The sequence below is a fragment of the Mastacembelus armatus genome, chromosome 17 (assembly GCF_900324485.2).
Source record: "Mastacembelus armatus chromosome 17, fMasArm1.2, whole genome shotgun sequence".
Classification (NCBI taxonomy): domain Eukaryota; kingdom Metazoa; phylum Chordata; class Actinopteri; order Synbranchiformes; family Mastacembelidae; genus Mastacembelus; species Mastacembelus armatus.
This window is the reverse complement of record NC_046649.1, coordinates 8,686,226-8,710,750: the sequence shown is the minus strand read 5'-3', so window position 1 is coordinate 8,710,750 and position 24,525 is coordinate 8,686,226. Positions and strand designations below refer to the sequence as shown.

General features: G+C 41.2%; 2 protein-coding genes across 4 annotated transcripts; one reads left to right on the top strand and one right to left on the bottom strand.

Moving 5' to 3' along the window:
* Positions 1–3,963: 3,963 nt before the first annotated feature.
* On the bottom strand, positions 3,964–11,178 carry LOC113133773 (protein zyg-11 homolog). 3 transcript variants are annotated; one of them, XM_026312656.1, is made up of 15 exons: positions 10,953–11,178; positions 10,216–10,491; positions 9,933–10,098; positions 8,808–9,607; positions 8,467–8,607; positions 7,353–7,529; positions 7,003–7,067; positions 6,655–6,754; positions 6,345–6,395; positions 6,037–6,198; positions 5,892–5,939; positions 5,414–5,614; positions 5,274–5,326; positions 4,692–4,789; positions 3,964–4,410 (listed from the first exon to the last, which is right to left on the bottom strand). In XM_026312656.1, the coding sequence occupies exons 2-15, from the start codon at positions 10,258–10,260 to the stop codon at positions 4,238–4,240; spliced, it is 2,280 nt and encodes a 759-aa protein (XP_026168441.1). In that variant the 5' UTR covers positions 10,261–10,491; positions 10,953–11,178; the 3' UTR covers positions 3,964–4,237. The 3 variants fall into 3 exon arrangements, with proteins under 3 accessions (XP_026168441.1, XP_026168442.1, XP_026168443.1); XM_026312658.1 differs by having other exon boundaries at positions 4,250–4,410; positions 4,692–4,758; XM_026312657.1 differs by lacking the exon at positions 10,216–10,491.
* A 1,565-nt stretch (positions 11,179–12,743) lies between these two features.
* angptl1b (angiopoietin-like 1b) lies at positions 12,744–24,506 on the top strand. The gene is made up of 5 exons (XM_026314607.2): positions 12,744–12,923; positions 16,773–17,611; positions 19,021–19,214; positions 20,297–20,567; positions 21,555–24,506. Exons 2-5 carry the CDS (start codon positions 16,810–16,812, stop codon positions 21,740–21,742), a joined length of 1,455 nt encoding a protein of 484 aa, XP_026170392.1. The 5' UTR covers positions 12,744–12,923; positions 16,773–16,809; the 3' UTR covers positions 21,743–24,506.
* Positions 24,507–24,525: the final 19 nt, after the last annotated feature.

The window sequence follows — 24,525 nt, the reverse complement described above, 5'->3', positions numbered from 1 at the left end:
CTTTAATTATAGACATAGTGGTAACTAATATTGTTGTACTGAGAATGTGTGCTTGCCTCTCTTTCCATTATTCACCAGAGAGACAGAGGAAGTGGTCAGGATGTGCTTTAGGACAGAGATGCACTCAGCCAGCTATAGTCACATCAATGGCACAGCTGTGACTATGCGCTAGTTCAGTGAATAGACAAAGAAATACACATGGCTATTGGATACAGAAGCTCCTGCAGTCCTGTTTCCTGCCTGTGCTTGTTTAACTCATATTTTTGCACCATTTTATGCATCTACTGAGCTGAAGGCAAAGTGGCCACTGTAAAATGCCTGCAGATGGGAGATGTGACATCAAGTAAAAACAGCTCTAACTGACCATAACAGGCCTCTGACACATCTACTTACAAACACACTCACTCCCATACACACACACACACAAATAAAATAAGAAGAAAATCCTTTGGCCACGGAGCACTGGAATGACTTACACTAAAGTTAGAAATGAGGGATGTATTTGACTGGTGCATGGAAACCAGGCGCCTGCATGTGTTTCAGTTATTTCATGAAAATTTCATCATTAAATTCTATCAGTAATCACTGCCACATATGGATGATCGCACTAAATTACAGCCAAATCCAAAACATCCACACTGCTGCAAACATGACATGCTCTAGGGCTGGGACATAAAGAACAAACTGCTGCAACTTATATTAAGTTAAATAGATTTCTTATGCTTACAATTGTAAACAAACAAACAGTGTATAAAGAGTGCTCCTGTTTTGTACTCTCATGTTTTAATGAATTGTCAATGCAGAAGGAGGGACAAAAAAAAAAAAAAACCAAACACCTGGTTTTCATTACAGGCCAGAAGTGACTTTTCATTTTTGGTTTTTGGTCAACTGGGATTTGTTTCAAATGAATGAAATTATTGTTTTCAATCCATTGCTCTGTATGGCACATTTTCTATTCGACTTGTTATTGACTAGCCTTCCTCTGGGTTGTGGCTGTTGATTGATGGTGAACAGCAAGTCCCCGCCTCCACTTGGCAGAGAGGATGATGATTCTTACTGGTGTTACATATCTGTACACAGGCTCAGGGGCCTGCCAACTGTGTATCCTTGCCCAGCAATAAAAGGTCATTTGAGAGGAGATGGTGTGTTCTTTTGTGTGTCACTGCCTGGAGAAGTGTTTTTTTTTCATATATAAATTTTGTCTTGTTATGTGCCCTCTCTTCCTACTCTTGATATACACTTGTTCCCTCTTTTGCTCTGATGGTTTTAAGGAGGTTAGTTAGCAGATGCCTAATTAGCACCCATGTCTAAACCCTGTATGTAGGTCTTGTGGTCTACACTGGGGCCTTCTTGGCTCTCACACACACACAAATATAGATATACACAGCAGAAACTGCCACACACAAGTTAACAGGCACACCTACATGAATACATACTCACAGCTGGATATGTGCTGTATTGAACATTAGTGTATTTTGGCTGCCCACACTGGTTCACAGTTGGGTTAATCCATTGGAGCTGACTGCACAGGACAACAATATGCTCACACACTAAGCTCCAACTCAAAAGCAGCACAGTGATATTTTAATCTAGGACAGGGATTTTGCAAATTGGTCTGTGGTATTTTTGCACAACAATGATGGAGCATGAAAGTTCTTTAATAGTCTTTCACTCGCTATCTCTGGTATGTGTCTCTTTATCCCTCACTTGCTTTACTGCATCTCCTGTGAAGATATTTTTGGCCTTAAGTCCTTTTACAAACCTGTCAATTTCTAGCTTTTTTTCTGTGCATACATTTCTATTTTTCTCTTCAGAATACTTCAGTATTTTGGGTAACGTGTGTATTTCCTTTCTTGCCAAAAATTAAATGTGATTAAATTGCTTATATTAAAAATGAAGCTACAACTAGCAATTGTTAGCATGGCTTAGAGTAATAACTATAAACAAGGAAAATTATATAACTAACCTGACTCTTCAAACATTACACCACTTGAGAATAATTATCACAGTATATTTCATCATCTGTTTAATCTGTAGAAAATACCAAAGTGTAGAATGCTGATTCAGGGGAAAACACATCCTTACAGGAAAATAAATTCATTAAGCTTTGTTTAAGCTTGTTTAAAAACACTTAGCTATTGTTGTACTGACGATATGTTTTCAAGATCCCTAAAGACGTTTCTAACTGTGAAGCAGACAAAATATTATATATATATTATATAGAATTATTTATTTATTTATTTAGTGTTTGTTTGTTTCTGGAGAAGACACTCCGTTTTATTTTCGAGGTAGTCACCAACGTAGTCACCATCTTTGTTTTGATTCAGAGAAATAAACATTAAAAAAATTAAATATTCAATGGGCTGAATGTTTTATTTCCTTGGTGGTTGGAAGAGACTTTGAGGACTTTCAAGATGCCTTCAAAGCTTTTTTAAATGACCCTCTGTGTTTTTCAACCACTGTCAGCTTTAGGGGCCCGTTGGTTACTGTTGGTATAACACTACAGGACACTGTCCAACATGAAACCGCAACCTGATGTTTTCTTCTCTTTGCTTCTTCTACTGCTTAACTAAACATATGCAAAGTGTTAATTAGAGGGCCTCAGAGGTGCTGGGAGCTGGATTTTGTTACCTCTTTTTCTTCTGTGCTAAGCTAAGCTAACACACTGCCGGTAGATCAGCTGGCCTCATAGTTATTTATGTGTAGGTATGACAGTTGAACCTTAATAACCCCAATCTTTGCAAGGGATTGAGTACACATATTCCCATAATGTTAAACTATTTGTAAATTCTGTCCTCATTTGTTTTTCCTCCTTTACGTTATATGATCTGTCTGTCTCCCATATCACTTAAATATTAATAAGATCTTTGAGCCACAGGCAGAAACTTAAGCCCTAGTCTAAATAACACAACCCACACCAGCAGTTCCCCTTTGGCTCCTCTGTTCACTTTACCTCCTCACATGCTACCTTTTCCACATACACAACCAGCAGGAGTGCAAAGTCATGTATGTTATAGAGTAACCTACAGCCCCTGTTTACTTCCCACATGATTAGCTTCTCATGGTAACATCACACCATGGTCACTGTTGGACACTTAACCTCTGAACCCAGCCTAAAGTGAGTTTAGGGATTGAAGCCTGAAACTGTTAAGTGCTGACCCAAGAACTCTTTTTTAACATATAATCTACTGATGGCAAGGAAATAATGAACCTGGCATGCATAGCTATATTCTGTTTAGTGGATGCTTTTGAATTTCTTCAGGTGATTTTAAAAATGTGAATCAAGGGAATTTGACACTGAAGAGTTGAAAATGGCCATAAAACTCAAATATTCATGTGCACTTGTTAATTCACTTTTCAAAGGGAATTATTAATAGGCCAACTTAGAATAGACTCTGTAGATGCCTATGAGCAATTCTGTCTTCCAGCTGTGTTACATAAAATATAATGAATTCAGCATCTAGGATGCCAGGGGGAGAGAGACTGCAAGAGAGGGCGAGGAGAGAAGAGAGGAAACTTATTCTGCTTTAAAATAGGGTCCTCAGTACAGACAGGAAAATGCAGTGCATTTGGGTTGCTTTAGTATAAGTCTCAGTTATGATCTTAAATCTCAATACCATCCATCCATTATCTATACCTGCTTATGCCTTAACCAGGGTCACAGGGATCTGCTGGAGCCTATCCCAGCTCTCTCTGGGTGAAAGGCAGGGGTCCATCCTGGACAGGTCACCAGTCCATCACAGGGCATTTATATATCAAAAGAATGGAAATTTTACACCAACAGATCTCAAGGACAAAACAGACCTGAAGCTACAATACTAAAGCACCCTCTAGTGGTGCTTTTTGGAATCAGGTAGAGTTACACAAACTTTGGTCTCCAGTTTCACTTTATTCAAAATACTTCATTAATCACAGACAGTTTAATCTCTAGCAGTTATATGAACTTAAAGTATATATAATATTGGCATTGTGCATATATTAATTAGGATATTTATTACTGTCTGTAAACATGGTTTTAGCTTCTAATTTCAACCTAAATCAGCAGTTTTAAGGATGAATACAACAGAAAAAACTTTTCACAAACAGTGATCATATTCCCTGATAAACATTCTTTTCAGTAGGGTTGACACTAACTGTGGCTACTTCGATGCTTTATCTACAACCTGATGTAAAGAACATTTTATGTGCAGTTTGAAGACAATAAATTAAATTCTATGTATTTCTTTTTTCAAGAGTTTCAAGACCCTGCATGGTTGTTAGAGGCTCCTGAGTGACTCTGGTGTTGCTCTGCCATAGACAAGATGCTCTCTGATAGGCCTTTAATGTCGCTGTGTGTGTCAGGATGTGCTGCCAAAGCCTTCAGAAGTTCAGTCACCCCTTCCTTCTCTAGCATGCTGCTGTAATGTGACACTACAGGATGGAGGAGAGAGGAAGTGACTAGAACATGTTGGAATGGAGTCTCAACCACAACACCACCTGATTATTTTTACACCAGACAGTTCCACATAAATGTATTTAACCTCACAAAAGGTGTAATATTTTGTGGCATATGTAAAATAATTAAAGAAAGCACAATAGTCAGCTTTACATCTGTATAGGTACTGTAATAAACATACAGCAGATATCCCCCTGTGCGCTCCACACAGTCAGACATGCTCTAGAATCTCCACAGTAGTGATTGTGTGTCTTACTGTTTTGACTGCAGACCAGCTGCATGGCCCAAACTGCCCACAGCTGCACTCCTGAGGGCTGACAAGTCTGAAGCAGAGGGCAAAATGGACGGAACGACCTGAAATGTGGACGTCAAGAGGCAGAACACTGTGATTAAATAAGATCAGACGTGTACTTCAATGTCTCCCCTACCATTCCACGCCAATGCAACATCTGAGGTTTTATTTCAAATGCTTTTTGGTTATTGAGCTTTTTATCTGGTACCTCAGCTATTACTTAAATACATGGATTGACATGAAATTAAATGTAGCCTATAGAATTTTTTGTTTATTTATTTGCACAAGTGATAAAACAACATACTATTTAAAAAGGAATACCAAAAGTAAATGTGCTTTCCCCAAAAGGGCTGTACACCTGGGTAAAAATGTTATGTAGGACTGTTAGAGTGAATCTAGAATGTGTAATTGATGGGAAATAAAGTGTTACACAACATGTAGCTTATTTTTGATGCTGACCTGACCAGACAGAATGAGTAAATGCATTTAAAACAACCGCTTCTGAAATGCTTTCTTTCCTTTCTGTCGAGTTTGCTTTTTACTCACCTGTAAGACACCATCTCTCTGTCCATGTGTGTCCATGTCATTATGGAAGCGTGCTGGAAAGAAAGACAGTCATATTGAAAAGAGCTAAATCTTAATTTTACACTCTGTTCAATGGAAACCAGCATCCAGAAACACCACACCAGCTGCTTCAGTATGGTAGTGTGGAGCTCCTCGTCCAGGGTCCAGGCCTCTGGTCTGGAGGTGAGATGCGCTAGAATCCCACCCGCAAAGTAACGGACCCCCACCTCCACCTGGGAGTCCTGCAGGAGGCTGAGGATGTGCTCCAACAGGTCCTCCTCCATCAGGTGAGCCTGCATCTCCTCCACCTCTGCTATGTTGTTCTGAAACACAGCAACACGTTGATGACAGCAATAATAAAGTTGTACTGTTTTATGTTAGATTGTCTGCAGATGAGCTTAACAAGTCTTTAAAAGATTCAATTCAATTCAAGATTTAAATTCAGTAACTCAGTAATTTTATCATGGCACACATGTAGCTATGACATTAAAAACATTTGTTGCGTAAAGAAGCTTTAAAAACAAGAACATGCAGTTCTGCATCACATACAGCACACAACCAGACGTATAAAAACACCACATTTACACACACTGAACCCACCAGAAGGCCAAGAAGTTTCTGCTGAATAGAAGGTTCAGTGCAGTAGGACTGCAACACAAAAAACAACAGGGCATAAAATGGAAAATGTTTGTGTGTGTGTGCATTTCTGTATCTACAAATCGTTGTATTTGTTGGGTGCCTCTACCTCCAGAACCTCCTCATACAGCTCCAGGCCCTGGCATTCAATGAAATTGCGAGCAGCGGCGGGCATCTCATCCGTCAGGTTCCACAGAGCACTCAAGGCAAACTTCAGAGTGGAGTCCACCACTCCCACCATGGCCTTCTGTTGCACGATAGCAAGCAGCTGCTGTTAGACAGAGCCACAGAGAAGAGAATAACTGAGATCATGTGGATGATATAAAGGAACCACGGTGAGAAAGACATGCAGTTCTAATGCTAAGCAGAGGACATTGTGTAATATAGAAACTAAATACCCCAAAAGTGTAAATGTACCTTCATAATAAAGACATTCTTGCTGAATTGAGTGATCTCCTGTGCGGACAACTGTGAATAAAACAGACACGTGCTTCAAAGAATTCTGTTCATTTTTCTAAATGTCAAACTAGAACAAACACTTTTTTATCACACATAGAAATTGGCTCCATTTAGCTGGACTAAAAGAAAACATAAAGCTGGCTGGTGTCTAGTGTCACAGTGGTAGAGGAGCTGACAGAGGCATGGAGTGCATAACAGTTGGAACTAACAGGTGCCATATTATTTTCCTGCAGCAGGCTAATGCACAGTAAGTGAGCAGTGTCATGACCTTGGCCACCAGAATGGAAATGACAGCCACAGCCATCCTCTGAAGGGTCGGATCCTCATGGCTGCTCAGCCAGTTAATCACCAGCGTGGCTGCTAAATACCTGAACCATGATCACAGCATGGGCGTAAGGAACACAGTATTATAAAAATATACCAGTAATGTACAGAGAAGTTATGGGAACAGCAGAGGTCAGGGCTTTTACACGTGGAGAGACTGTTTCTTTTGGCTCTTACTTTTCGAGACCAAATAGATTTTAGCTAGATCACAATCTGCTGAAAAAACATTATATTGCCACTCTATTCATGCAAACTCTACACTATACTGTGAGTGAACTGAAAGTAAACTGACTTGTCAAAAGGGACATCCTGAAGAATGTAGTCACTGCAGAGCATCAGCAGACAGTTTTTTTGCACCTGGAGAAATGGAAATAGTTTATGCATTGAAGGAACATATGGGTTTAATTAAACAGATGAGTGTATGTGTGTATGAGGAATTACAGAGCAAATACAGTCTGAAGGTGGCAGATTGAGAGCTCTAACCAAATACAACATTTACAGCAGAAAATATGAGGTTTAAATTGGATGAATGAGCTGGTAGCAAAGGAATGATTCTTTGTCACAGTTTAACATTTTGCTGTTGTGTGCCTAGATGCTGTCATTATGGATCTGATATCTGGGTCACTGAGTATATCCCCTGACCTGTTGGTGGTTGGGGAAGGTCTTCATGGTGTACAGCAGCTGGGTGACAGTAGAGCTGAGCAGGCTGACCGGCATGGCCTCTGCCAGGTCTTGAGTGGTGAGGTTGAACGCACATGCTGTGGCCACCAGGTGGACATGCAGGGAGCTGGGGTGGCTCTGCATAACACGCAGCACCAGCTACAGAAAACAGGAGGTCCATGTCATAATCATGAGTTCTATCAGTAACTGCTTGTGTTTGTGACTGCTGTCAGTAGGTTGCCAGACTGAAAATTATCCAGAATAATTCACACTATTACTGTGTAACTGTCGCGATTCTCCAGACCAGCTATGGAGTTGAGCCGTAGTATTTATCTGCAAGGCTCTACAACAAACTGCCTCATTACCTCTTCTCCCTGGTCACATCTAAGAACAGTAATTATAATGTCAAGACACGGGACATTTTAACTTCAGCTCTACTGAGCTTGGTCAAACTACTGTGTGCCTTACAGAGAGAATCACATACAAAAAAACTATGAAATTAAAATCTCCTTTGAAAATGTTCATCATACTCATTATATTTTAAATGCGACTGGATTTTTTAAATTTGAAAATAATGTCTGTTGTATATGACAATTGAAAATTAATTTGTGTTCTTGTGTATTAATATCAATGAGACTACCTTTTTAAATAAAACTTTCATTAACCAGCAGGTGAGTGAGGTACATCATTTGTTGCCAGGTTGGATGTTGTTTTATCAGCTACCAACAACTGAGTGTATATTTGTTTTTCTAATGAATAGAAATGTTTGCTACCAAAAATATGAGTCAGTACTATTTTGTACTCAGTGTTCATTATGTTTTAATGATCATGAGTCAGTCTTCAACACAGTGGTCCAGATTGGGGCTGCAACACAGACTATTTTAATATTAGCTATTGAACAGATTAACTTCTTTTTTAAAATTCTTTCAAATTAGAGAACCTGAAGCTGGAGAATATTTGGCAAGTGATTGACTAGAATAGTTGAAGATTAATTTTCCGTCCATGGCCTTATTGATTTATCAACTTATTGTTCCACCTCTAGTCGGTGTGTCCTCTGTGTTGAGAAAGCAGTCAGTGAACGAAGAAGACAACATACCTTTAGCATATCTGGCTGTGGTGTGTCAATGTCCATGGTTAGATTGTAGAGATGGATGAGGGCCTCTCGTATGAAACACTCCCGGTCTCTGTACCTTCTCAGGGCCTCACACACCTGCTCCTCATTAGCCTCTCCAGTTAACTGAATATGCACAGCAGATCAGCAGCGTCGACACAGGAAATGCAGTGGTCATATTCAGCAAATGCAGAAAAAGGTGCCTCAAGGCAAATTCAAATGAGAAACTTATGTGTACATTAAGCTCATGTGTCTACCTACAACTTTCTCTGACATTTCACAAAATGCAGTATGACATCAACTCTGTATCCAATGCTAGCTCTTACTTTTAGGTTTTTCTGTGAAGAAAGGACTTCACAGGAACTAACACCGGTTGCTAACAAGCCTAAAAAGGCTAGCCCACTCCTGGCCTCCACGAACGCTCGGACTGCTGCTTCAGTGATTCTCTTCCTCCCGGAGATATCCAGAGAAACCAGGGATGGGAGGACATGGGGACTCCCTTCCAGAAGCTGCTGCATCGTCTCATCCCCATCTCTCCCATCACTGTCATCCACAGCAAAGTGGTCATCTGAAAAGTCCAGATGCCTAAGAACGTGAAGCTGGCTGAGGACAAAGAGCAACTTGGCAGGCGACATATCCAGCTGCCTCAGCCTGTGGGCGGTTAAAGATCTCAGGGTGTTCTTGCACTCAAGAAGTGCTGTCAGCTTTGAGATGGCACTGCAGGAGATATCTAGACTCTCCAGCTGAGGGAGAGTGCAGATATCCTCCAGGACAGAATCAGTAAGGTCTGTGTTAGCAATGTTGAGTGCCCTCAGGCCCTGCAGAGAGCTGAAGCCAACTCGGACCCCTTTGTCCACCACCACAGCCTGCCAGTCCAACTGTAGCCCATTCAGGGACAGCTTCTGCAGACTGGATCTGCACTCTTTGTTGGAGGCCAAACCTGAGATTACATTAGCCCCAGAGAGGCTTCCAGAGACCCAGGAGGCATCTAGTTCCTGGAGCCGGTGAGGGCAAAGGGCTAGGTGGAAAGCTTCGGCTGATACTGGAGAGCAGCGGATAGAGGCTCTGCGCAGGCGGAGCTCCTTGCAGTTTCGGAAAATCCCAATAGTTGTGTCATTCAATAACCCTTGCAGAGAGAGGAAAACATACCAATGTTGTAGGAAAAAGTGGCAGCAGTATAACACACATTTGTATTTGGGGAACATAATGTTTCCATAATGTAACCTTCTTGGTACACTGTGAACTAATAAATCATGTGATGATTGTAATAAATATTAATGAATGATGTAATGATTTGGATTAACTTTTGTTTATAAAGGAAGATGCCTGGCTAAAGAAATATAACGAGCCGAAGGTCAAAGGTAACTCCCATTTGTCATGAAGTGAGTTTTTTTGTCCCTTTTCGTCAACTCCTTTCATCACTTAGTAGCTTTTCTGTTATTCTGACCTACCTTTAGTTGCCATCATATGCAGTAGCTGGTCAGCCATCTCCTGTGGGAAGGGTGGGGCCCAGATGAGGCTCATGGAGCCGTCTGTTCGCCTGCTGCACAGAGCGTCCAGGCTGCAGCACACCTGAGCCAAGCAGAGGCCAACCAGGGCTTGGGGGCCATCAGCATCCTGCAACACATCCCCATGTAATAAACTGGGGGTAATTTCCTCCAAAGTACAGAACAACATTACACATTATAATAAGAAATAATTAGCATGAAATGAGTCTTTAAAAGTACAATATACCTTAAGTGCCTTGTACAGGGTGCACATCCAGATTTTTTCACACATGGACTTACAGGTACAGATCTTTGTACAGGACTACAGCTTTTTTCATGTAGGCTCACCAGAAACAAATCAGCAACATCTTTATGTCTGTCAGTATTGACAGACAGTATCACAGGAGCTGGAGCTCTTCCTTGAAAAATCTAGGAAGCTCTGACAATCAGTGCAAAGCTCACACTGTCTAATTTCTTACTTTGTCTTACAGCGTCGATGGAGGGGAGTTTTGGGTGGATGGATCTGTGTGAAATTCACAGAAATATCAAATAAATGTAGGTGTTCTATGAAAGGTCACATGTAGCCTATTTGTTGTTTGTCTTAATTAGAAGCCCACAAAGCAGAAGACCACAGATCAATGCAGAGAGGGCCTGAGTATGCTGTTCTTGTGTCTAGTTGTTCACGTGTCTGTGTAAAAAGCATGCTGGCCCTAATATCTGTCTCTCAGGCTTCAAATCCACGGTGACAGAGGATCTCTCTGCAGGAGTCTAATTTTATACACAGCAGATGAAGCACCGCTCCTACACAAAGCCCCTTTAAATCACCTAATCCAGCCGGTCTCTGCGAGCTAAAGTGGACTAAAGCATTTGGAGCTTCAGCGCTGCATATAAGCGAGGCACTAAGTGTTTGAGCTAAGTGTGCAGGAAAGTAAAACACTGAAAACACTGGCAATATTTCACACAAGGGGACGTGCTCAAACTCACCATGCTGGAAAAGTAAACAGCTGAGGAGAAGAACTGCGTGTTTGTGCGCGCGCGTGTGTGTGTGTGTTAGGAGAGGGACAAAAACAACAGTGTTATCAAGTCGTTCAGCAAAATTGAAGGTGATGAAACGTCATTATTCAATCCCAGTCCACAACTGAAAGAACAGTCGTCAAATACTCCTCAGCTTTGACTTCTGTAGCTGCTGCGTTTAGACCGCAGCCGACGGTCACAGCAAGGCCGCCTCCTATTGGTCAGTCCGTATGACGTCATCTATCTATCTATCTATCTATCTATCTAAACTATCTATCTATCTATCTATCTATCTATCTATCTATCTATCTATCTATCTATCTATCTATCTAAACTATCTATCATCTATCTATCTATCTATCTATCTATCTATCTATCTATCTAAACTATCTATCTATCTATCTATCTATCTATCTATCTAAACTATCTATCTATCTATCTATCTATCTATCTATCTATCTATCTATCTATCTATCTATCTATCTATCTATCTAAACTATCTGTCTATCTATCTGTTAATTGTTCTTCCTCACCTAACTAACACACCTGTAATGACGACAAGTGTGTAATAAACTCTTAGCTAGAAGTAGGGGTTCCCAATGAGAGCTGTGTTGTGAAAACACTAAAGAATTAACTTCAAAATCAAACCATAACTCTTGTTTAAACAAAAAAGAATAGAATACACTAAGACTTCCTAAACAAATGGCACACCAAAGTCTTCTATAATAACTTTTGATAAATATCAACCACTTCAACCTTTTTAGGCTGTGACCTCTTTACTTTAAGTGCTTATCGTATTTGTGTAAACATCAGTTCAAATCAATTACCTCAGATGGTTCAGCATGCCAGTCTTGTTCATTTCAAAGGCTTGATTGATCTTTGGACCTTTCAACCAACCACAACGCTTGTCCCCACATGTGGATCACACACACAAGTATCCACGCTCTTTAATGCACACAGCCATACACTTCTATGTTATGAATGTCCTGCCTCGATTGCTCATAAGCTCATAACTCTCTGCCCATATGTGGAAATATGGCTCCCCTCACAGAGAATCCCCGAGCATCAAAGCCTGTGCTTTCCCCTCGCTCTACATTTAGCTGAGAGATTATCTCTGTGTCAGCAAAGCCCTCTGCATATTGTCTTCATAACCAAATAAACACAGCTGCCAATAGCTCTTGGATTGCTGAAAGAGACACACACGTCCCATATATGGAGCAAACACAAGAAGTGCTCACATCCAAAACAGACCTCCTCTTTTTATTAGGTATGCAAAGCTACTGGATCACCAGCATCACTCAGTCATTAGATTAGAGCTGATAGGAAACAGCTTTGTGAGCAGGCGTAAAGAGACTATGGGGAATTTAGTTGTATGAGTGAAGCTGACAGATGAGTATATCTGTTTGTGTGTCATGATGAAAGAGTCATGAACTACTACAAGCCTGACAGACACATTTGCATGTGTAGGAGACAAACTAAGCTGAAAAACAAGATCTCATGAGAATTAAATCCTGACTGAAGTGTCTTCATCACCTCGCTGACTCCTAACAAATCTGATTCATACCTTAGCTTTTCATTTGTGGTGAAACCTTATATTAGGAGGAGTCTTTCTTTTCTTCCTAAACTCTACTTGACACGGGAGACAGGGGGAGGCAGGGGCTGGCTCAGCCTTCCCTCCACTCAAAATACAGAGAAAATCAAACATCAGCCTCCCTCTTTCTAAGTATGGACCACCCTCTTCTATTCTCTACTATAGTGGACAGCGTTTGCTGTACCACAGCTGTGTGCAGGCCTTCATCCTCTGTGAGAGCAAAGTCATAGGGGGAATGAGTGTGAGGAGATGAGAATGGAGAGCATGAACCTGAATAGTCAGCACAACTGAGACACCAAGCTGGGTCTTACCTGCATGTCTCGGACCACTGACTGAGCCCACGGACACAGGTAAGGTTTTTTTATATTTTCATTTTTGTGATCAGGTTATTTCTGTTTTTTATCCTTTCTAGAAGAAAAAGTATTGACATTGTTGAAACCATAGATCTTCCTAGTCATAAGTAAAAATAATTATATAAGTCAAAGTAATTTTGAACAATGGAGATTGAAGATTTAGATGGAGGTGATTTCTTCTGCACCTCTAGAGCTGTTAAATTAAACATCTGAGCATTTTTTTATATGTATTTATATTTTTAAGCCTCTAAATATCTACATGCAGCACGTGTGTGATTGCTTTCACTGTGTATAAAGCTCATGTCCTCCCCTCGGCAGACGGACCTAATCAGTGGCACCATCAGAACAACTTGTGGGCTGATTGGCACGGTCCTCAAAATCTGCTGGCTCAGAGCAAAACCCACAACAAAGTTGCACTAGAAAAAGGGGGCTTTCTGATTTGTAGTAGTATTTATTCTGTATGGTTAAATATAGTTGGAGAGAAATTAGGGAACACAAATGGAGAATTTATTAGAGAAAAAATCTTTTGGGGCTTTGAATGTAAAAAAAAGTCTTTTAATTGTGGAGGGTGCCAGTGGCCAGAGCTCAGTGGAGTCAGTGGACCGACTGACAGTGTTCGTCTCTGCCTCTGGGCTGGGAAAACCAGCCACCATGAAGTCTGACCTGCTTGGGTGCAATTACTGCTTTAATATAAATGATGTGGCTGGATCTGGTCTGGTCTGGCTCTAGACAAGGAGAGGAGAAAATACCCTTTTTATGAGTTAACGAAAAATGGCTGGTTGATGAAGACCAGCAGGGTGTGAACAACAGAGACAAACCTGCTGGGAATAACTGCCAATGAGATTCACAGCCCTGGCTGAGGAGCCTCTACATAAACACTGTCACGCCTGTCAGGCTGAGCCGGTGAGATTCATATTGTATGGGCTGGAGACTTGCAGACGAGCCAATTGCTGAGCCCAAGTTGTTGAAGGGATGACCCAAAAAGTGCTCTCTGGCTAATAATAACAACTTACTGAGAGTACCAATGTGTTTCTGAGCTCTGACACACGGCTTGTTTTCCTTAAAGAATCTTTTGCTTCACCCTCAGGTGCTTTCTGCTTCTATAACGAAGCCAAACTGCAGCTTTTCCTCATGTTAAAGCTGAAAAAACTGGCTTCTAACAAGTTTTTAAAAAAAAATCCTGAGCTGCTGAACAACACAGTCATTAAGATGAATGTTGGCAAATACACGTTTTTGTGTCAATAACACCCAGTGCTTTGTGAGAAAAAAACTACTTCATATTACATATTTCCCTTGAGACAAGCATGTTTTTTCCTGTGACAATGATAAAAGGGTGCTGTTCTACTACAGCAGCAGTTTGAGCTCAGATAATGCTCTGGGAACTGGCCCATTAACTATGGTCAGGATTTTTCAGTGTAACTAAACATCAAGAGGAGACCACAGAAATGATTCAAAGCCCTTGCTGTCTCTGTTTGGACTCTTTTATTTATGCTTCTTCAGCATGTTATAATCCTGAGTGAATTTGTTTTTGATGAGCTTGGACATTAAGTGTGTCATATTGTGTGCCTGTCATGAGTGTTAGAAGAAGATTACTTAACCTCCTTGGCTATGTCCACCAGACTGCCTTCTGCTTAGATTTGGTGCAACTGCCAAAATCAGCCTGCAGTTGGCTCGCTATGTAACCCCACTTCCAGAGCCAAGCCTTGCTACTGATGATGGAAGGACACTTTCACTAGCATGTGTTTTCAAACATCACCCTCTCTTGTACTCTGCTGTCGAAACTAATAAGATTGAAATACAAATGTTCTTTCCACAAAACCTCCAGAAAACATTACTCATAACTCAGGGATTCTTGTCCCACCTGCTGATCCTCAAACACATTAAAGTTTTATTCCTCACCATAATTGAAATTTATCTGTTTGTCTCAGACATGCAGAAGTGGCAGAAATTCAAATGACTCACTGAGGCTCAATGATAACAATCTACTAAATTTTTTTTTTTACAATTTTGCTCATTACTGATAGTTCTGCACATCATGAATCCATCTTCTTTTCCTTTCGGCTGCTCCCTTCAGGCAGCGAATCATCTGCCTCCGTTTAACCCTATCCTCTGTATCCTCCTCACCCACACCAACTATCCTCATGTCCTCCTTCACTACATCCAAGAACCTCCTCTTTGGTCTTCCTCTAGGCCTCCTTCCTGGCAGCTCTAACCTCAGCATCCTTTTACCAATGTATTCACTGTCCCTCCTCTGAACATGTCCAAACCATCTCAATCTGGCTTCCCTGGCTTTTTCTCCAAAACATCTAACATGAGCTGTCCCTCTGATGTCCTCATTCCTGATCCTATCCATCCTCGTCACTCCCAGAGAGAACCTCAACATCTTCAGCTCTGCTACCTCCAGCTCTGCCTCCTGTCTTTTTCTCAGTGCCACTGTCTCTAAACCAGACAACATTGCTGGTCTCACCACTGTCTTGTCCACCTTTCCTTTCATTCTTGCCCATTTGGCCAAACTGACTATCTATTTTTTATCAAGTGTTTTCATTCAGATCTTTTGTCAGACTCAAGAGTTACCTATTCACCACATGAGCTAGTGCAGGTACACTGAAATGTAAGAAGGGAGGGTCATGGAAGGCCTGAGCAGCTGAAAGTATAAAAAACAGATCCCAGCACATGCACACACCCAGACACCTGATACAGATGTGGTAAGAGCCATAATGAAAAAGAACCCGTAACAGAATGAATTTAAAATATGAGTTACGATAACAGATTTGTGGTGGGTGGGTGGCACTGTTCTCCACTCTGCTCCACCACAAATGAAACAGAAGGTACAACCTGCCAAGGGCAGGACTGTCTGCAATACTGTAACCAGCTGTATCTGTGCCTGACACAGCATCTGCAAGATTTTACTTAATATTTTAAATTTCACTTCATAGTTAACCAACACTCTAGACTTGAAGCTTAGTCCTGTATCATGCAAACAGACTATTTGACTATTTGAATATTGGCAGGCCCAGTAGGTCTACTGGATCAGAGTAGAAAAGAAAACATATGCAGAACAGTGTAATCCTTTGGTAGTGAGCCTGGTAGGAAATTCAACAAAAAGTACAGGATGAGTCTGGTTATTTCATCCATATAAAAACCAAAACCCACAGTGATTTGATCCAGCTAAGTAGAGAAGCCCGCATGCATGTCTGTGTAGCCAAAGTCTGATGCACAGGAGCTTATTCATCTCTGAAGACTCCCATTGTTGTCCAGAAACTACTAAAAAGCCATCAGTGAGCCACACTGTTGCACTAGGTGACATATTCCTTTGTTATGGTGAACATGGTCACTGTAGTTTATTTTGCCACAATACTGCTTTGGTGCTGTTGATCCTTGCAGCCAATCACATTTTCATTTATCGACTGTCACATTGCTGAGGCTTTTGTTATTAAGAGTCAACAGCCAGGCTTGAAGTGTTGTAAGGCTTTACAGCAGTGCTTTGACCACATGCTAATGTGCCCACACTGATAATGCTAACTTGGTGATATTTAACAGGCATATTTACTATGTTGACCACCTTGCCTTAATGTGTCAGTGTGCAACTGCTGAAATGTAATATTTGTGTCTTAAAGATTCCCATCTTTAACAACCTATGGAAAGATTCCCATCTTTAACAACCTATGTGCTTGGGGCTGAGTGAAAAAAGTAGTGGCAGGAAGTTGGAAAATACTAAGAGTTGGACCAAAACATTCTTGATTTTGGGCATTTTCATGAAATTTCTTGACAGCAAGAAAAATACCAGAATAACACCAACCTCATCCAATAAGTATATGGGTCTGCAACTCTCTTTCCTTTTTATAGATCTCTAGCTTGTTTGGTGATAAAGAGACGAGGAACCATGGGACCTGGATCATGGAGCCTGTTTATTCTGTTTGGCCTATCCTTCTGGAGCAACAGCCATGCAATCTTGAAGAACCCCATTCTCTCCCGGATACGGAGAGCTCCAGAGGCCACAGAAGAAAACAAGAAGTGCTCTTACACCTTTCTGGTCCCTGAACAGAAGATTACGGGTCCCATTTGTGCTGCCCGAGGTTATTCGACTGACAAGGACCGGGTGACACGCCTGGATGTGGCTGCAGTGCGTGACCTCCTCTCGAAACAGCGCAGGGAGATGGAGACTTTAAAGCTGGTGGTGGATGTGGATGGCAACTTGGTGAACGAGATGAAGTTGTTGAGGAAAGAGAGCAGGAACATGAACTCGAGGGTGACCCAACTCTACATGCAGCTGCTGCATGAGATCATCAGGAAAAGGGACAATTCACTGGAGCTGGCACAGCTGGAGACACGTATTCTCAATGCTACCACTGAGTCACTGCGTCTGGCCTCCAGGTACAGGGAACTGGAGGCCAAGTATTCAGCCTTGTCTGCACTAGTGAACAACCAGTCAATGCTGATTGGGGCACTGGAAGAACGCTGCATGCAGATGTACAGCCGCAGGCATGAGCAGCCACCCCTGGGACCCCCACTGGTGCAGGTAGTGCCTGAGAACATTCCTGTCAATGTGCCACGTTTCACCAATGAGATACAGAGGGATAACACCAGAGGGTTTGCTCGGGAAAGAGGGTCTCGCTCTGGGCCATCCCCAACAAGCGAAACCCTGGAAGTCCAGAAACCACCTCACAAAAACTTCAGTACTGAAGGTGAGTGAGTGATCCAGCCATTTACATCACTTCATTAAATTCGGTTTATTTAATCTTTGGTTCAGTAACAAAAATCCAAAACAATTTTGGTAAATGCAGTGCAGTCTCAAATTTGTAGGCCGAACAAATCAAAATAATAATCTCTGATCATAAATACAGCTGCAGGTGGACCAGTGGCCACATTTTCAAATGTTAAAGATTTGCAAATTCAGCTGGAACTCTGCTCTTCGCTCAGCAGAAAGAACACAAACCAGGATGGAAATAAAAATGTTGTAATGTCTGAACTGAGGCAGGGGACTTAATGCAAAGCAAAGAAAGACCTAACCAACACAATTCTGCTCATCAACAGAAATTGCTGACACGTTTAGATTTCCCTCACCCAAGAATAATAAAGTGTGTAGGATTTCAGTGCGGTTTTGTGTGAAAAAGATCATTTACAGGACCGTGCTATAGCATGTGAGATGTAGACAAAACCCAGGCTGATAGGATTGTGCAAACCACAAAGTAGAGGTATTTTTGGTATACTTCATGAAGTGAATGGATGATTATATTAGTTAGTTAGTTCCCTTTAAATAAACTCACTGTTACATGTGTTTGGAATTAAAAATCTTGTAATGAGAATCATAATGAGAAAAGGCAGACCTTAGCCATCTAAACACTGGGTTAACAGGATATCTATTTTGGTTTGTTGACCTCAATTGAAGGCAAGTCATTTCTTATTAAGAGGCTTAATTAGCCCCGTTCTCCTCCACTGTTCTGGGAGGACTTAGTATATCGGTTCTTCGTGGACCAAGATAAATGTGCTTCTGTTACTCTGCCTGCTTGGGTGATTTTGTTCTTGTTTACTGATCTTTCTTATTTGTTTAGCGTCCTGTCAAACATTGACATCAATTCTTCTTCACCTTGGCACTCAAGTTTCAGCCTTCGAACAGATAAAGTAGCTTAAGTGCTTTACTAAGCCAAAACACAATCAGTTTTGAACAAAAACATCTTGGTCAAAATTGAGTTAAGATCAGAATCTATGTGACATCTGTTTTACTGTGTAACACATTGCCTTATAAATTCCATAGAGATGTCTTGCAAAACCAGAAGTTTGCAGGTGACTGTATCCTAGCTAGCATTGGCCTAGCCTCAGCCTTTTCCTGCATCTTTCCTCTATATGTCCTATAATAAAAAAGTCAAATCTGACCCTCCAAAATCTTAGTAACTCATCACTGCAGTAAAGAATAACAACAATGGAAACAGCTTTACATACAGTTTAATAGAGTATCTGCTTTTCTCAATTACTTTTTTCCTTTTCTACAACTGGTACATACTTCAAACTTCTAAACTTTTTGTTCTCACCCTCAGAGTTTCCATAGTTAAAAATTGGACCACCTGCCTCCTCTTATTATTGCTCTTTCCTTCAGGCCCGTTCAGAGACTGTCTGGAGGCGCAGGAAGCCGGCCACAGCACCAGTGGCATGTACCTCATCAGACCAGATGAAGCAGAGAGGCCTGTGCAGGTCTGGTGTGAACAGGATATAGACAATGGGGGTTGGACTGTAATACAGAGCAGGAGAGACGGATCTGTTAACTTCTTCAGGAACTGGGATAACTACAAGGTGATGACAATGACACTTCCCCTATATTTTTCTCTCTTCCTCTCCAGGGCCAGCTACTACATGTTTGATTTATCCAGAGACAGCACTGGTGCTGTGACATGGCCCATCTAAAAGAACCATCTGGAGTCTTTGAGACTATATCTTGGGTTAGAATCCTTGTGTTTTTACTCAATAAAAATATAACGCCTTGTCAGCAGCACTATTTGTCCGAGGTCATCTGGTTTGAAATTCCCATTAGGAAATATTAGATGGCCCACTAGGAAGGTATGTTCCACAGCTCAGTCCGCAGCTTCTTTCCAAAACCACTACAACTTTGGTGCCTTGCTGGATGGTTGGCTGGCTGGCTTGCTGCAACACACCATATAGAGCCCTCTCATCAAAGGTCTGTGAGAATGAGACGCAGTATGTTGCTGCAGGCAGCCTCAGCTATCCAGTGTTCCATTCATCCCGGCCAGGCTTGTGCATGTGTGACTGGAAGCTAAATTGCTCACTTCAACATTGATTTGCCTCTGTGCTCTCCTGCAAAGCCACCACATGTATGCACACACAGCACCAGAGAGGGGGCCCCTACATCATTCATCATCTGCTGGCTCACCCAACTAATCCACAGTCACAGACTTTAAACTCGTCTACCAAGTGAAGTGTTCGGGAGGCACAAAGCCAGATGTAGATTTCTTGTGGTTATTCAACACTAGTGCTCAGGCCATTTTGCCATTAGCCGTGATCCATGAGATCCGTGGGGTTTGAGCATCGGGGCTCCACAGGCAGATGCTTATTTTCCACCATAAATTCTACCATGTGACCTTCTTAGGAATTTCAAAGACAGGGTGGCATTTTTTTTCGCCACATCATTTTTTTTCTTTTGAAGTGTTTCTTAACTACAGAACCAGGTCCAAAATGTCTTCAAACAGAAAATTCTCATTTGTTAACAATCCCTCAGCCTCTTCCACCAGGGCGTTTTTGTTCATAAACAGTTCTCGTGTTTCTAAATTCTTCGTGCCACCACATAACAAACAACAACAAACGCGCATTATTTTGTGTAATTTTTCTGTAACCATCCTTTTAATCTTCCTTTGACTCAGAGCGGCTTTGGCAACATAGATGGGGAATATTGGCTCGGTCTGGAAGGCATCTACAACCTAGGGAGGCAGGGGGACTACAAGCTGCTGGTGGAGCTGGAGGACTGGATGGGCAAGAAGGTCTATGCTCAGTACAACAGCTTCCACCTGGAGCCAGAGAGCGAGGGGTACCGCCTGTGGCTGGGAACCTACCAGGGGAACGCTGGGGACTCATTCACCAGCCACAATGGCAAACAGTTCACCACTCTGGATCGAGACAAAGATGCCTTCTCAGGTGAACATGGGTCCCTTTGTGCTCTTTTGAAGTACATCTTGAAGTTTTATTAAAATTTCATGCTTCTCATTTGCAGCCTTGGAGTTATAAGGTTCTGTCTGCAGTCTGAGTGGTTTTGAGACCTTAAGCGTTTCAGTCTGGCAAGTTTTTTTTTTTTTTTTAATTCAAAAGCAGACACCCTCAAGATAGTCTGTTAAATAAATCCTAATGCCTTTTTGAAGTGGTGTTTTCTTGAGATTTAATAGTGCATTGGTGATAGCTTGTTACGTGAAGACTAGTTGAGGGCCGTGAAATGTGACTCATGGAATCCCACATTGTCTTATGGAGCAGTTCACGTCCCATAGAAAATCAATTTTGCTGATGATCCAGTAGAAGTGAAAGAATTTGCATGAGCTCTGTAACTCTTTTTTTCATCATGTACCAACTAGTGAGCAGCTTGTTTGTTTGTTAGCAAACACTTTATATGCAAGCAACCAACCACTTTCACCAACAACTTAGGTGACTTTGTGCCAAACAGCATCCCATTTTATTTGTATCTGTAATCCTGGAAGAAAAGGAAAGGAAAAATGTTAAATGTATGCAAATGAGGGCTGCATAATGACGTGGAAAATCCTACTAGGACTTTGGAGAAGAAGCTCATTATTCTGCTGTCTGGGATTCCTCTAAAATAAAATAAAGTTTAAAAAAAAGAAGCCATGTGCTGCTTGACAAAATTAACATAAAGTGAGGAGAAAGTGGTAGGTTGGTTTTTGTTTTCTTATGAGTAAGCTAGTTTGTGAGCGCTGATATGCCCACAGTGACAAGTGGCAGAGTGAGTCATGATTTGTTTGCTTCCAGTAGATCTACTGTGTCTTGAAAGGCAAAACAATAGCATACATTTCCTTGAAAAATGTTATCAATATGTTGATGCTTACATCAAATGTGTTTCTTTGAATTACTCCCTTCCTCACAGAGCTGACCGTTCCCCTTCCTTTGTCCCTACAACAGGTAACTGTGCCCATTTCCACAAAGGAGGCTGGTGGTACAATGCTTGCGGTCAAGCCAATCTTAACGGTGTCTGGTACTCCGGAGGCGTCTACCGAAGCAAGTTCCAGGATGGGATCTTCTGGGCCGACTACGGCGGAGGTTTCTACTCCATGAAGTCTGTCCGTATGTTGATCAGGCCCATAGACTGAGAAGACACTATAAACCACGCTGCTCCACAGGCAGGCCAGGACAAACTTGAACCTCATTCCAAATCTGACTGTATAAACCATGAGCAACTGGTTGATCCTAGATCAAAAGAACCACACTAATGGAGATTACCAGCCATCAGTAATAACTTGACCTGCCTCCTGTAATCACGATAGAGGTACACACAGAAAGACTTAGGAGATATGACTTTATAGTACGCCATGCTGCACCTTTATCCACCAAATACATATATGGTGAAGGGATCTTAAGAACAACTGCCAACACTTTGCAGTTAAATAACGCAAGCGGTCGATCTCATTAGAGAAGGCGCCACTCACAGAACTTCTAGATATTTCACTCGGAGGTTTCACATGATCTAAATGCAGCAGTTCCTACCTCGCCAAGATAAACGTCTGGGGGAAACATTCATTATTTCTACTGGTATTTTACTTGTGTTATAGTATATGGGAGATGGAAAACACATTTTGTTAATACCTATATAGATATATTTAGACTCTGTATCCACTTCCTTCTAAAAAGACCAACACCTTAAAGAATGGGGATAAAGGAAGGTGTGTCTTATTTTTAATCCTCTCTAAATCTAAAATGACTTTTTCATTATATATTAATCTATGTCGTCCAAGTTGAGATTACCAGAAATTGTAATTTATGTGTACTATTAACTTATCATAATAATGAAAAGGGCCAGGTGTCCTGAGAGAACAGCAAATGATCCTAAAATAGAGTTAATTTCCTCCACTGTGTTTATGACAATCATTCTCAGTGTGCTTACACGTATGGAAAATTGCTGTTGTGTTTTTTCTTACTCGACTGTTGATTACATTTCAGTGTTACTCTGGAAAAAAAAACAAGCATTGTTGAGAGAAGAAAAGATGGAAATACATTTTGTCTTCAGTGGTTTTTGAGCATGAAGAATATGCCGGCCAAGCATGTTGGGAGTTATGAGCATTGGGACAGACAACGAGAAACACATTGCTAAAAGCCAGACAGGATAAAAAAAAAAAAAATAAAAAAAAACACAGAAAGAAGGCGAGAGGGGAGCGGAGGGAATGAGGAGATGAACTGGGATGGAATCAGTCCAAATTTCCAAGTTACCCCCACCCGTCTTCGTTTTACAAAATGGAGAAATTTACATTCTTTCCACACAAAGAAGTACTTGCACTGTATGTTTTTATAAAAAATGTCTTTCAATTGACAAAGTTACGGGTGCCTGCACTCTATAATCATCGCTAAGTAAGGAAAGGGGCATCCTTTTAGGGCAATCGTCCCAGAGAGAGGGGAGCCAGGGGGTTTGAACTGGTGGGTCTGCTCTGAACAACAGCGCTGCATCCACAACACACATGAAAGAAACAAAGCCTTTGGTCTCTAAGCTGAAAATAGGCCCTCTTATTGTGCTGTTTGAGTTTTTTTTTTTTCTTATTGACCACAATGGTCCTCACTCCCATGTCTTTAACAAACAGTTATAGGTTTGTTAAAAAAACACAAAGCACAGAGGCTGTTCAAACCCAGCGGGACATGGAAACATATTTGTGGTCATGTAAAAGAGCAGCATCTAATAAAAATAGCATTCTAATATTAAAATTAGAGCAATAAAAGCTGAAACCAGTGAGTCACAACACATGCCACAACAATACTGTATTACACAACTAACAATCAATAAACAGGAAATGTTAAGGGTCACTTCAGGGGACTTGTTTGTTCACTGGGATTCAAAACAGCTCATTTTATTATTTATGTTGTTATCAATGTTTCCCACAGCTGATTGGAACAGCTGCTGTAAGTCTCCATACATGGAGATGCAAAAGAAAGTTTCCCCATTGAAACTCAAAGTACATTCGTATGAGTTTGCCTAAATGTGCCTGGCTATGTGTGTTTTGTTTTGGCATGAAAAAGTCATGAATAGATAGATGTGGGTATCCCAAAAGCATCTGTTTTCAAGTGGTAACACATCTCTGTGGATGAGTGGCTATGGGCAAGACAACAATTCTAACAGTACATTGGCTCCAAACCCAAACTATGTGACACTTTGTTTACTTTGTCCACTGTTTAAACAAAGCTGAATGAATACATTCAGTCAAGTCACATTTTTATTTAGAAGATGCTGAAACAAAGAAGGTGACATCCTTGGCTCAAGTGAGAGGAACACATATAGACCAGCCAACAGACTGGGAAGGGCCAAGTCCTGCTGCTGTCTTGTCCTCTTGAGGTTTATGGAGGTGAAAACTTTCCTTGTTACTTAATGAAGCTTCGCTGTTTGTGAATTTTGCCACCAAAATGGCAACAAACATGGAAAATTTCTGGCTTTTCTGGAATGTCTATGAGAGTAACTCATTAAGCTGCAAAAGCTCATTTAGTATCAACCAGCAAATCAATAGGCAGGATGTGGAGCTGTTTTCTTTGAAAATAAGCACCATGAGTAATTCTTGCTCTAACTGAGACAGTTAAATAACTCCATAACTAAGTCTGTTCCTGAGTGCACTTTTGATTTAGAGCTTAGCAGACACTTGTTTAAACTGGATGATCATTTGGAGGATCTGTGAAGGCTCACTGAACTGCAGACAGCTGCAGTTTCCACTTTGCCTTATTAGTCTAAAACATATAGTCGACTGATATTTTGTTTAGCTTTGACAGTGTTATGGCTGTGAAAATGAGATTTATTTCAGTGAGGGTTTCTTTGACAGAACAAGACACAGATTGTAACCTAGAGATAACAAATAAAGAACCAGTTTAGCCATGAGAAATGTGCTCTTTGAGTTTTGGTTTT

What these genes read in the sequence shown, in the direction of transcription:
- angptl1b (XM_026314607.2), top strand. Translation starts at nt 16,810, where the DNA reads ATGGGACCTGGATCATGGAGCCTGTTTATTCTGTTTGGCCTATCCTTC. An exon ending in CAAAAACTTCAGTACTGAAG is followed by an intron (nt 17,612 to 19,020) that starts GTGAGTGAGTGA and finishes TCTTTCCTTCAG; the next exon opens with GCCCGTTCAGAGACTGTCTG. An exon ending in GGAACTGGGATAACTACAAG is followed by an intron (nt 19,215 to 20,296) that starts GTGATGACAATG and finishes CCTTTGACTCAG; the next exon opens with AGCGGCTTTGGCAACATAGA.
- LOC113133773 (XM_026312656.1), bottom strand. Translation starts at nt 10,260, where the DNA reads ATGTGTGAAAAAATCTGGATGTGCACCCTGTACAAGGCACTTAAG. An exon ending in CCTTCCCCAACCACCAACAG is followed by an intron (nt 7,068 to 7,352) that starts GTCAGGGGATAT and finishes CCATTTCTCCAG; the next exon opens with GTGCAAAAAAACTGTCTGCT. An exon ending in AGAGAGATGGTGTCTTACAG is followed by an intron (nt 4,790 to 5,273) that starts GTGAGTAAAAAG and finishes TCCACATTTCAG; the next exon opens with GTCGTTCCGTCCATTTTGCC.